The 14,027-nt window shown below is 26.9% G+C and overlaps 1 protein-coding gene across 1 annotated transcript; it reads right to left on the minus strand.

The window, feature by feature from the left end:
* On the minus strand, positions 1-1,260 carry LOC149515791 (uncharacterized). Its single transcript, XM_089740915.1, has one exon. It carries the CDS (start codon positions 953-955, stop codon positions 5-7), a length of 951 nt encoding a protein of 316 aa, XP_089597041.1. The 5' UTR covers positions 956-1,260; the 3' UTR covers positions 1-4.
* Between the last annotated feature and the right edge of the window lie 12,767 nt (positions 1,261-14,027).

A 14,027-nucleotide genomic window follows, 5' to 3' on the forward strand; every position in this document is an offset into this window, starting at 1 on the left:
TCAATCAAAAGAAAATTATCAAAGAAAAAACAAAGAACTTACCTTCCAAATTATTGCCACCCAAGTATAGCATTTTGAGCCTCGTTAAATTTCCAATACTCCTTGGAATGCTGCCACTGAATCTATTAGAGTCTAATGTTAAATTTTGAAGACACCTGCATTCATCTATACTTGATGGAATTTGACCAGAAAACTCATTTGAGCCCAAGTAAAGTGTCTCAAGATTTGGAAGATGGTGACATATATCTTCAGGTAAACTACCAGATAGATTGTTGAATGAAAGAGAAATCATATGTAGGGAGGAAATGTTATAAATAGCTGAAGGTACGGAGCCAGAAAGTTGATTAAATGCCAGACGAAGTATCTTTAGATTTCGAAGATCACTTATCTCGGGTGGAATGTGTCCTTGCACGAGATTGCTCCTTAAGTTCAAGATCTTCAATTTGGACATTTTAGCTAGTGATTGAGGGATTGTACCTGTCAAACTGTTGTTCCGGAGACTCAAGTATAAAACTTTTTTTAATCCCCCAAACCACGAAGGAATTTCCCCACTAAGAAAGTTGAAGCTTAATTCAATAAGTTCCAGACGATTTAATTGCCCCAACTCTCTCGGTAAATGGCCATGAAAATTGTTGTGACTCAGATCAAGAGATACTAAGAACGAGAGATTTCCCAAATGTGGAGGGACAATTCCTGCAAGATCCATGTTGGGAAGATTCAAAGTGGTGACTCTCCTATGCTTAGAAGCGCAAGAGACACCAACCCAATTGCAAACAGAGGTAGTGGTGGTCCAGTTGTTGGCTAAGATGTTGTGAGGATCAATGATTTGGTGCTTAAATTCGAGAAGAGCATGTTGGTCTGTGTTAAGGTTCCTCACAATCATGGCGTAGCTAACCATGAAACAATGAATGAACATTAAAGCTAGCGAAAGAAATTGGAATATTCTCATGTTCATGGCTGTGGAAGGAAAGCAAATCGATGAAATTGCAGGATGAGTAAGGAAGTTTGCTCAAAGCAATTCTTAAATAGGAATCGACTCGCCATTATGACTAGCCTTCAAGAGGAAAGTCCTGGGATAGTCTTGGTCTTCACAATTTATAAATTATCCAAGCTTTTGATTTTGGTCCCTCTAATTTTCTTCTGATCTCCTTTTACAAGCATTGGTGAAACTAATTTATCTTCTTGTATTCTTTCTTTTTCTTTCTCTCTTTACTTTTAATTTTTTGTCTTGTACACTTTTTAAGGCCCCATGACTCCGCGTTTTACAAGAGAGAGTTGCAAAATAGTAATGGCTCTATCTTTTTTTGTCAAAGAAAAAGTAATTTATAATATTTTTAAAATTTTTTGAGTTAGTTATTGTACAAATCAAAGTAATTTAAATTTAATTAGTAAAATTACTCAAAAATCAAAATGAACATTAAAGCTGGCGAAAGAAAATGGAATTTTCTCATATTCATGGCTAGGGGTGAGCAAAAGTCGATTTAAATGGACTAGACCGACTGAAACTAAGTGAATTCGGTTGAATCGATTTGATTTATTCGATTTTAATTATAATCAATTTTTTAAATCGGTTAAATTAATTAATTCGATCAATTTTCAGTTTTTAAAATTGATAACTGCACTGACCGAATTAACCGATTTTCTAATAACTAAAAATAAAAAAAATTGAGATAAATATTTTTATTTATTTTTTTTGTAAAATATTGTTAAAATTATTAAATTCTTTAGTAATTTAGTTTGAATGATATTAGAGTTTGAATTTTATTGAATTGAATTTGTGGTTAAATAATTATTCATAATAGGAAGAAAAATGATAAAAAAAATCGGTTATTTAACCGAACTGACCGAACCAAACCGATTTTGATCGGTTCGGTTATGGTCGGTTATTTAATAATATTCGGTCGTTTCGATTATTTGTTAAATGAAAATCGATTATTAATTTTTTCAAATCAAACCAATCGAACCGACCATTTACTCACCCCTATTCATGGCTGTGGTGGGATCTATCTATATCAAAACAGGTAACATAAAATATTGAAGAAATTGAGTCTGCATAAAGCATTGTTTAAATAGAATTCTGTACACACTACGAACTCGTCAACACTTAAGACAACAGAGACTATGATAGGATATTGAAGTCAAGACTTGGGGCCTTAGCATTGTCTTGGTCATCACGATTAATGAGCACCCATGCTCTTCTGCAATAAGCCAAGCTTTTATTTTGGACCTTTTCAATTTTTTGTTTTCATAAAGTGAGATAGGTAAGGTGCTAAGGCCTAGTTTAGTATTATCCTCGCGATTGAATAAAGTTTGGGTTAAAAAAAGTGTTTAAAAATATGATAAAAGAAGTGTAATTAAAAATTTTAAGTGTTTAGTGTTATCATGAAAAATTATTATAAGTAATTGAAATGTTTAATAATAATAATAATAATAATAATGAAGTAATTTTTTATTTCAAACACATTTTTTAATTGCAAAAAATCTATCAAGAAATTTTTTTGTTTGAATTTATAAATCAATTTTTTAAATTGAAAAACTATATTTTTTATTTAACATAAAAATTATATCTAAAGTTTGAACGTAAAACTTATTTTCAACACAATACTAAGCGAGGTCTAAATCTCTCCATTTAAAGGCTATTCGTACTATACAAATTCAAAACCTCTTACTCTTGTAGACACCCAATTTGGTTCAGGCCCGGATCAATTGGACCTGGCCCAAATAGGTAGGTATAGACATCCAATTTAGTCCAGGCTCGGATCAATTGGGTCTGGTCCAAATGAGTAGGTCCAATTTTATCTTTGTCATTTTTATTTTTATTTTTATTTTATTTTATATTTTATGTATATCCTATGTATTTTATTATTTATGTATTATTACTAATATATATTTTTTATTATTATTATTTTTATTTATTTTTGTATTTTTATTTATCTAATTATATATCTGATATTATTTTTTTATTTTTATTTATCCTATAATATTTTTTTGATTTATCTTTTCTAATTATCTAGTATTTTTTTTATTTGATTTTTGGAAGGTTGAGATTGAAGGGTGAAGAATCCTACTGGGAATGGGGATTCAATCAAAAGAGTCCAGATCGGATTCAAAGATTGAATCCTCGTCCAAAGAGGAATTGGGATTGATCAGAAACTCTTGATCAATCCCTATAAAAGGGACCCTCTGGAACAGATGAAGAACACACAGAAAACAGTAAGCAAAAGCTACTAATTAAGAGAATAGGGGCGTATAGAGGGAAAAGAAAAGGTTTAGGAGTGTTCTGGGAGTTAGAAGAAATTTTTTGAAGTTTTTTGGCGATTTTTTTTTTTTGGGAATTTCTGGAAATTCCAGATTCCGGTGAATTTTTCGGCAAAGTTTGAATTTTTCGATCAAAATTTTGGCCAAACTTGAAGTTTCCGGCGACCTGCCCAGTTTCCGACGAACAATCCCAGAAACCGGTGATATTCCGACGAACTTTCGACAATATTTTCCAGATTCCGGTGACATTTTCCAGAATCCGACGAACATTCAACCGGAGTTCTTCAGCTTCTAGAGAGAAGGGAGAGGAAAAAGGAAGAAGAGAGAGAGAGAGGAGGAGCATTCTACCGAAAAACAGAGGGGAGTGCCTTTTATACCCTCTCAAAACGATGTCGTTTTGGCCTTAAGTAACCCAGAGGATCCGCGCGTTTTGCCGAAACCCGACCCGACCCGAGCGTCAACCCGCTTCCTGACCCGCGCGTGCCTGCCCCCCTCCGAGCCAAACCTAGCCGAGCCGAGCTTCCGAGCCGCTTCTCCAAGCCGTTTTTTCTTCCTCGAGCCGAGCCGAGCCGCGATCCGAGCCGCTCCAGGTTTTTTTTTTTTTGAATTTTTTTTATTTTCATTTCTTTGTTTATTTGTTTATTTTATTTTTTATTAGATTAGGTTTATCTAATATTCTTTTTATCTTTATTTTATTTTTATTTTTGTTTTACTTTTCTTTATTTTTTTTATTTTTATTTATTTTTTTTATTATTCTATTTTCTTTAAATGAAAAATCAAAATTTTCAAAAAAATATTTTTAGGGAAAAGTTGAAAGTATCAATTTTCCTTAAAAATAAATTTCAAAAAAAGGGTTTTTGAGGAAAAGTTGAAAGTATCAATTTTCCTTAGAAATCAAGGTTTCAAAAAAATATTTTTGAGGAAAAGTTGAAAGTATCAATTTTTCTTAAAAATAAATTTTCAAAAAATATTTTTGGGAAAAAGTTGAAAGTATCAATTTTTCTTGAAAATCAAAATTTTCGAAAAATATTTTTAGGGAAAAGTTGAAAGTATCAATTTTCCTTGGAAATCAAAGTTTCAAAAAGAATAATTTTTAGGGAAAAGTTGAAAGTATCATTTTTCCTTAAAAATAAAATTTCAAAAAAATATTTTTAGGGAAAAGTTGAAAGTATCAATTTTCCCTACACAAGAACAATCATTCTTTCCTTCCTTTCCATTTTGAGTTTTCTTTAACTAATCCGACAACGGAGCCTCTGCAAGGGAAACAGTAGTTTTTCTTGCATACTCTTGAGGTGAGGGAATTTTTTCAATTTTCTGCTAAAAGTATTAGAGTCAATTGAGAATAATTTCTAATAATTAATTACTTGGTAAAATTTTAAGGCTTTTGGATAACACAAAATTTAAGCTGGTATCATCTTTTGATGGGCGTTGTGAGGGTGCTATAACCTTCCTCACACGTAACCGAACTCCCGAACCCTGTTCTGGTTAATAGACCTAAACCTATTCTTTTAGGGACCCTTAAACTTAGGTGTTTCCTAAAAGGATAAATTCCTTAGGTGGCCAATCGCACCTAGATAAAAAAGATTGGTGGCGACTCCCTTAAGTCAATGTCTAGCGATAGATCCCCGGATCTAGACGTTATGACAACTCTTTAAATAATAAAAGTTCTCTTCATCTAAATACAAGTATACAACCTAGCTTGTAAATTTAAATATATTTTACTCATCAAAATGAAATTTTGTTATTTCTGATGAACCATTTCTTTTGTATTTGAGTTTTGTGTTTTCAGTACTATTTTAATTTTAAAATTATTATATTTTAATTCTGGCCTACTACATTCATCCCGACTCTATTAGAATAAAATTTTTGAGTTCCTCCATAATACATATTAGTCTTTTTTTTTTTTTGAATAAATAACATGTGAGAATTTTAAATTTAAAGCCAAATATTATTTTGATTTTTATATTTTTAAAAGTCACTTGTTAGCTCCCATTTTTCAATGTTGTAACAAAATAGTCCATCTGTCAATAACTATGCTAACTCCATCGCTAAACATTTTGTCGGCAACACGCGTTTGCCATGCAGTTGAACATGTGAGCTGATGAGTGAAAAATAAAAATTTTCACAATTTTATTTTTAATAAGTTTTTTTTATTTTTGAAATATAATATAGCTTCAATACATTTTATCAAATTATAGTTCAAACTAAATAATTTTTGTATTTTCAGTAAGTTTTTGTTTTTTAATTTTTAAATATAATTTTTTATACATTTGATCTAGTTTTATAATTTAAAATATACAAAATAGATAAAAAAATTTAAATTTAAAAAACTAGATAATAAATTATAATGTAAAATAAATAAATTTTATAATTTTAATTTTTTTATTTTATATAATATAGATTTTTAAAATTACATTTAAACACAAAAATTCACATAATTTTAGCATCTATTTGTTGACCATTTACTTTGACACATAGTGCTAACTAATCTTTAAGTCATATTTAGTGGAATTTTTTATGGAAGGACTATTTTGATACAACGTTGAAAGTTTAGAGATCAACAAATGACATTTGAATGTATAGGAACCAAAATGATATATAGTCCAAAATTTAAAGACTACGGGTATTATTTACTATGTTTTAGTAAAAATAGTTCCTATTTTCTGTTCTTTGTATTATAATTATCATAAGTTTTTACAAATACCCAAATATTCAAGCTTAAATATGAAATTTGCACTCAATTGATTTAAGTTAGATGCCTATCATACAAATCATATTATCGACAATTAATCAATTATAATTCTTATTGTAGGGTTCATAAAGCAATCATATAGAACCCACAAGTTTAAGTGGTGGACTCCTACATAATTCGTTGTTATGATTAACTAATTTCAATGTTGCAATAAAGAGAATAGTATGTGAAAATGCTACCCTTATCCTAAAGTTTAATATGATCTATATGCACTATCCTCATTTGTTATCTCTTTAAGGATGAAAGTAAAAGATCGCTAATAAGTTATGTTGAAAGAATATCATGAATACATAAATATTACAAGAATCATATCACTTATTGCAAATTAGATTTTGATTGAAATTTCATTTTAAAAATTTAAAATTGGTACCAAAACAACTTGAAGTATATATAACCTTTAAATATAAAGGATAATACCTTAAATAGCCCTTGAGTTATTGTATTTTTTTTAATACGAGACCTAAACTAAAAAAAATTCTAAATTAGGGTCAAGGGCTATTTATGGTATTGACCCTAAATATTATTAGAATCATAACAACTTTGGTTTTAGTTGTACGGTGAAACTTTCCAATCCAATTAAACAATCAAGCAAGTAGAAGCATAATTAAACAATTGATTAATCACAAAAAAATTAGCAATTTAATATGGTTTAGCTCAACTAGCTATAGACACAAAATTTTCAGGGATTTTAATTGGGTTTTAGTTTAAAATTCACCAAGTTTCTCAACTTCTCAAACTGAGGCTCGATTTTGATTCAATAGGGCTTAGGGCCCAGTTTCAATTTTTAGGCTCAAGCCTACTTTTTATTTTTACTTTTATTGTATTTTTAATATTAAAATACATTACTATTAATTAAACATTAACAAAAAATATAAAAACAAACAAAACAAAGGCTAAAAAAGTAAAAAATAAAAAAAGAGTCGATGGTAGTGGGTGTCGTGCACAGCACCATTGCTACCCACTCCCCTGAACCCCCTAAAACCCAACTGCTAACCCCTATACCCTATAATTGCACCCTTAGAATCCTGTGAGCCACACCTTTCCTGGTAGAAGGTTGCAACTGGAGCTCTATAAGTAAAGTTCCGTGGTGGCAAACCAAAGGAAGAAGGAGAAGAGACTTTATAAAAAGAAAAGAAGAAACTTTGCCTTAAAAGACAAAAAACCACCTAAAGACTCTGAAAACAATTGCTGGAAAGCAAACAAAAAAAAAAACATCTTGTCCAAAAAAAATGAAAAGCCATTGCCAACAAAAAATACAAAAAGAAAACACTGTCCCTAGAGGAAAGGGAACCTAGCAACATAAAAAAAAAAAATACAAAAACACAAATAAATTTTGAGTTTTTTTTTAAAGAAGCCAAAGGGTTCTTTTTTTTTTATCTAGGATTGTAGGTTGGTTTATAGGTAAAACGGAAGTAAGATTGGGGTAAAAGGAGCTTGGAGGAATCTTTTAGTTTTTTTAAATCTTTTTCAACAACCGGTAGGACGGTCGATGACCACCATGTGACGGTTGACACGACGGTTGGTGCTAGCTTCTGCCAATGGGCTAACCTTTTGGGTTTTGGGTTGAGAGGATTTTGAATTTTTCTTTTGGAAGGAAGGGGAAAAATGAGCGAAAAAAATTGAGGCTTTTTATATAGGAGACCTATGGGCCAAAATGATGTCATTTTGGGACCTTAAGATCCACGATGGACTTGTAACTTGACCTAGGACCCGGTTCCCCCTTTAGCTCAGATCGATTCAATTAAATCGGTCCAAATCAGCATTGATTGGCCCAAATAGAAGTTGATCGAACGATTGATCAATGCAGTTTAGGTACATTTTTTTGTAATTTTTTGAATTATTATTTGAATATTTTATGTATTATTTTGAATTTTATCATTAGTATTTATGCATGTTAAAATATTTAAATTTATTAGAATAAATTTTAGTTTTTTTAGTAAAAGTGAAAATAAAAATAAATAATAAAAAATATAGTTTAAAGTTTTGATAATTTTATTAAAATTAAAATTAACCTTATAAAATAATATAATTAATAAAAAATAATAACTAAGGATAATTATGATAACAATAATAAAAAAAGGAAAATGGTCTTTTAAATTTTTAAATTTAAAAATAATAACAAAATATAATAAAAAATATAAGAAAGGAATATTTTATATGAGGATAAGATTCTAAGGTATTCTAAGTAGCGATGCCTATAAAATATCTAGATGAGAAAAATTTTTAAATATTACCAATCTATTAGAGTATTTATAAAAAGTTTTTAATAAAATAAAAAATTTTCTTTTTTGGCTATAAAGTAATAAATGAAAATTAACAAAAATTATTAACATGAATAATAAAAAAAAGGAAAAAAGAAATTTTGTCAGGATTCTAAAAAATTTATATCACAAATTTTAACAAATAAAAACTAAAAAAAGATCAAATCCGAACATGATGTCAATATGATCATTAATATTCTTTTTCTTTAAAAATTATCAAATTTAAAAACATGATGAAGAAAAAAGAAAAATATATTTTAAATAATAACATCAATTGAGTCTCATATTAAAAACATTTAAAAATATTTATTAAATATAAATTTTTTTTAAAAAGTTAATAAAAAAAAGAAAAAGTGAAAAACAAGTAATCAAATAACTTAATATATGACCTATCATTGATATAAAGTAGGTCTAAAAAAATTAAAATCTAAAAATGTTATTTACTAAATATATTAAAAAAATAAAAAAGTAAAAAGTAAAAAAACACGTGGCACTCTAAGTATCAAGTATGTTCCACATAAAAAAATCTAAAAAATATTTATTAAATATTTATAAAAATATAAAAAGAGAAGCAAAAAAAGTTAAAAAAGCAAAAAAAGAAAAGTTTTTATATAAATGGATTCCATATATAAAAGATAAAATCTAAAAAACTATATTTTTTAGCATTTAAAAATTATTAAATATTTAAAAAAGACAATAAAGCAAAAAAAGAAAAAAAAAAGGATAGGAAGAACATGTGACACGTGATGCACCCAAAGCTAATCGTACATGAGCAAAATTAACTATATAGATAGATGATTAACCTGATGGTTAATGCTGCTGAAATTCTTTACAAATAATGGAAAGATTTCAAGCTTGAATAAGGAGTTTAACTCATTATAAATAGGTGGCATTATCAATTTTGAGATTTAAAATATAAGAAATTTAAAAAGTATATAAAAATATTTATTAAATATAAAAAAATTTTAAAAAATAAATAAATAAAAGTGAAAAAAAAAATTAAATAACTTGACACGTGAAATAACATTGGTATCAAGTAGGTCTAAAAAATTAAAATCTAAAAAAGTTATTTATTAATTATATTAAAAAATAAAAAAAATGTGGAACTCTTGGTATCAAGTGGGTTCCATACAAAAAAAAAATCTAAAAAAATATTTATAGAAATATAAAAAGAGAAAAGCAAAAAAAGAAAAGGTTTTATGTAAATGCATCCCATATATAAAAGAAAATCTAAAAAACTATATTTTTTAGAATTTAAAAATTATTAAATATTTAAAAATTATACAGAAAAAAAGAGAGAGGATGAGCATGTGACATGTGACACACCCATAGGTACATGAGTAAAATTAACTATATTAATAGGTAGATGATTAGTCCAATGATTAATGCTATTGAAATTCTTTACAACTAATGGAAAGAGTTTATGTTTGATTTAAGAGTTTAGCTCATTTTTAAGAGTTGTTATCCAATAATTTTGATATTTAAATTCTAACATTTGCAACATTTTGTTTCTTCCTAAATTGCAGCCTGATCCTTTATAAAATACAAGATTTCAACTTTGAAAACTTATTAACTTTTAGTTTTTTTTTTTTACCTTTTTTCTATTACTTAAACACTCGATATATAAATGTCATGTAATGATGATAATTTTAATTATTTTTATATAATATAATTAAAATATAATTAAATTAACAAACACAATCTATTTATAATACTAATAATCTCAAATTAATATTTAATTAATATCAAAGTACCCTAAAAGGTCAACAAATTAATTACTTAAATAACTATAACGTAGAGATAAATTAAATTATAAAAATTCAAAATTAGCACATCAAATAAATAAAAATATAAAGCATGATTTTATATTTATAAATAAAAAAAAAAGCATAATAAGAGCTCAAATATAAATTCAACTAAAAAATTTATCCAATGTTTTAAAATGAGCCAAAATACAACTCTCAATTTTACTTGCAAAATGTCAAGAGTACCCACAATATTGGACAAATTTTCTCTATGTCCCTTATGAACATGTGTAACTGTCACATCTTTTATAACTATTAATTTTCAATTTGTGATAGATGATAATAGATTATGATTTTGTAAAAATTTTTTCCAAAGGCAATAGTAATGTAGCCGGACAATAAAATCTTTATTTTTTTTATGCTAAATAAAATCTTAAATTTATTTTTTTAATCAAAATTATGGATATATATACATATTAATATTAAAGGGATTGATTGAGTTGGTGTCATGATTTAATCAAATACTAAACCTTTTTTTTTTCTTGGTCAAGAATCAAACACCAAGTTGGTAAATTTACTTTAAATCTAAAGTTCAATTACAATAATAATATATATTTAGGAATATTTATGTATTATTTTTTTAAACTAAAACAAACTTTTTTACCATCATTTCAAAAAAGCTACCCACCAAAAAAGTTACTTCCTTTAAAAAAAATTTTATTTTTAATTAATAATTTTTTTATCCACATAGTGGATGTCTCAAAATTTAGTACATTTATAAATCTTTAGCCGAGTTTGATACTATAAGTTAAGTGATGTGAACTTAATCAGGGTAGTTAAAATAAATAAATAAATGCTTTTTTTTTCTCTTTTCTTAATAACAATTTCAATGAGTTATTTTCACTTTTCTTTTCTCAATAACTGTTTCAATAAGTTATTTTTTTTCTCATTCATGCTTTTTGAAAATCATATATATATATATGTTATTTTAACCTATTTTTAAATTATAAAATTATTTATTATTCCATTCACGTAGTGCATGTATATAAGATTAATATTTATAAAACTCCTACTAAATACGATTCAAGTAACACCAACTCAATCGAAGAATTAAAAAAAAAAAACTTCATGATGTAATAATGAAATATAAATTAATAAGGATATTTTAGTCTTTACATTCTTTGAAAGCTGATTCAAGTCCAGTTCTTTTTAAACTTACATTTCTCTCTGTTTTTCCTCTATTAAAAAACTATACACTAGTTACATTCCTATTTTTCTTTATTTTACATTTTCAAATAACTCTATATATATTCTTTCTCTTTTAGCATTTATCTAAAGGTATAATTCTTGTTTATTACTTCACCTAGATAATGGGTGCTTCAAATATTTGTATATATATAATGCTAAAACATTTCCCATGCGATGCTTAACATTTGGTAAATAAATATAACTTTTCACCAAGGTACAAATATAATTTCCATAGTTGGACAAACGTAATTTATCATTTGTTGAATTTTATACAAAATTTCACTTTGATAAATAAATATAATTATTTGAAATTTCTAATTAAAGTTAATTTAATTTAATATATGAAACCTTTTGTAAAAGGGAATTTCAAGGGAAGTTGGAGTGCCAATTTTTCTGAAATTTCTCTAAGTGAAATTGGTATATGAGGAGAGTCAAAAATTATTTTTAGAAATGAAATTACGAAAATATTCATAAAATAATTTGCGAGGAAATGAAGTTAAGAAAAATTAACGCAGTTGCACCATGTTCATGGGTGTGGGAATTGATGAAATTGCAGGATTCAACTCCAAGAGGAAAGTCGTCCTGGGATGGTCTAGGTCTTCACAATAAATAAAACGAATCAAGCTTTTGATTTTGGACCCTCTAATTTGCCTTTAATCTCCTTTTACAAAGCATAGCAAAACTAATATATCTTTTTCTCTTTTTCTTTGTATTCATTGGACTTATATACTTTTCGAGACCTAACTAATATTCCTTGACTCCACGTTTTACACCACAGAGATGCAAAATACTATTGCTCTATCACTTTTGTCACAGATTTGCAGTCAGTCATTCTTTTGTGTGTGTGTGTCTATATATATATTCTAAGAGATATAAATTATATTAGGATAACTGATTATCATCGATAATATTAAATATTTTTAAAAAATAATTTTATATTTTTAGAATAAAATAAAATCTTTTTTTTTGCCACGTGAACATTGTTTAGGCTCACTTATTTTTACCACAATTTTTTTTCTTAATATCTACACAAATTCAAATAAGGATAGAGAGATTTTGGGACAAATGGAGCATTAGTTTATGATAATACCATATATCAAAGCCGTGATTGGTGTAATCCAAAACTGTGCAAGCAATTCTGTCACCATGAGAGAGACAAAAGAAGAGTCGAAATGTGCATAACGATTAAATTTTTGTCTTTTTAATTCATCAAAAGCAGCCGTGTTCTAAGTGCTAGGCCTTGGATCAATCCAAATCATCTTGCTTTCCGCAAAGATCAAAGCAAACTAAAAAATTTTAAGTCAGGAAAGCTATAATGATCGTTTTCTAAACGCAAGGATCAATCAAATGGTCTTGGTTGCATATGCATCAAAGCAGACTAGGAAATTTTAGGTGAAGAATTAAAGCTACCAAATGTAAAGATAAATCAATCTTCTCGCTTTCAAAGCAAATCATTCTGTTGTCATACATTAGATAAGTAGTTGAGGTTGGGTGTAGAAGCTTTTAATTTCTAACAATTTTTTCTTAAGGCAAATTAAAATCTTTATTATAAAAAACGATAGTGCTTTTAATTTTTTTCTTTAAAAGATGATTTTATATATATACAAAAATTTGCAGCCTAAAGATTGGAAAATAGAATACAAGTGTTGAGATTTAAATTTTAAACTTATCAATGTTACTTCTTAAAGGTAGCTGAATGAACTAAATGAGTTAAACTTTTTAATTATATTGGTCAAGCTACTTGCTTGAACCTGAAAGCCTACTCGAAATTTGAGAAGGTTTTGACAAGAATTTTAGACTCGTTAAATGAGCTAGGACTTAAATTTTATGTTAGTTTAAAAAATGTGCTATGCCTTTGACATAAATTTTAAAGCCTGAGCCCTACTCAGCTTGAATAATTATTATATATTTTTTATATTTATATTACATAAAAAATAATTAAATAATATACAAGTGTACATTAATATCCCATGCTTATATATACTAATTACATTCAAACACCAAATTAAGTTAACAAAGTATTTTTTTAGGCTTTATTTTGTTGATTATTTATTTTATCATAGTTCATATTTATTACAAAAATTATTTTTATTTTTATTTAAAAAATATAGACGATCCTAGACATCTTTTAAAAATGAGTTGGGCCTAAGCAACAAAATGAGGTCATATTTTGGGCCGGATTGAGTTTAGGCAAGTTTGAAACTTGTTAATGCTTTATCTAGATTAAGCCTAAATTTGATCTAACTCGATTTATGAATAGGTTTAATTACTAATATTATGTGTTCACACAGCTAATTTGCCAATATGATAGTTGAGTCTATTTTATTTTTTTTTCTCTTTTTAATGTATTTAATTTAATAATTTTATTATACTATTTGAAAAATTAATATTAATGTTAATTTGTGAATAATTTTAAACATAAAAAAATTATGAAAATTGGAAAAAGAAAAAAAATTTTCCTTGGCCACATTAAGAATTTTGTCACACTTAATACCAAATTTTTGGTCCTAGCTTTACAAGATCACTTATTTTTCAAAAAGATATTTAAAGTTTGTTTGGTCTGATTGAAGTCTTTTTTTTTAAGAGGTGTTAAAATAGTATTTGTTAAACAAAATGCAAAAATCTCTAAAACAAAAAAACCTATTTAATAATATTTTTATTAAATAAAAATTAAAAGGTTTAACTTTATAAGGCAAAAAAATAAATAAAAAAGATATATTTTATTAATTAGAAATTAAAAAATAAATGAAATTAACAAAAAAA

This window comes from Durio zibethinus, chromosome 12 (genome assembly GCF_047325235.1).
Source record: "Durio zibethinus cultivar Kanyao isolate XHJ-2024 chromosome 12, ASM4732523v1, whole genome shotgun sequence".
Taxonomy (NCBI): Eukaryota; Viridiplantae; Streptophyta; class Magnoliopsida; order Malvales; family Malvaceae; genus Durio; species Durio zibethinus.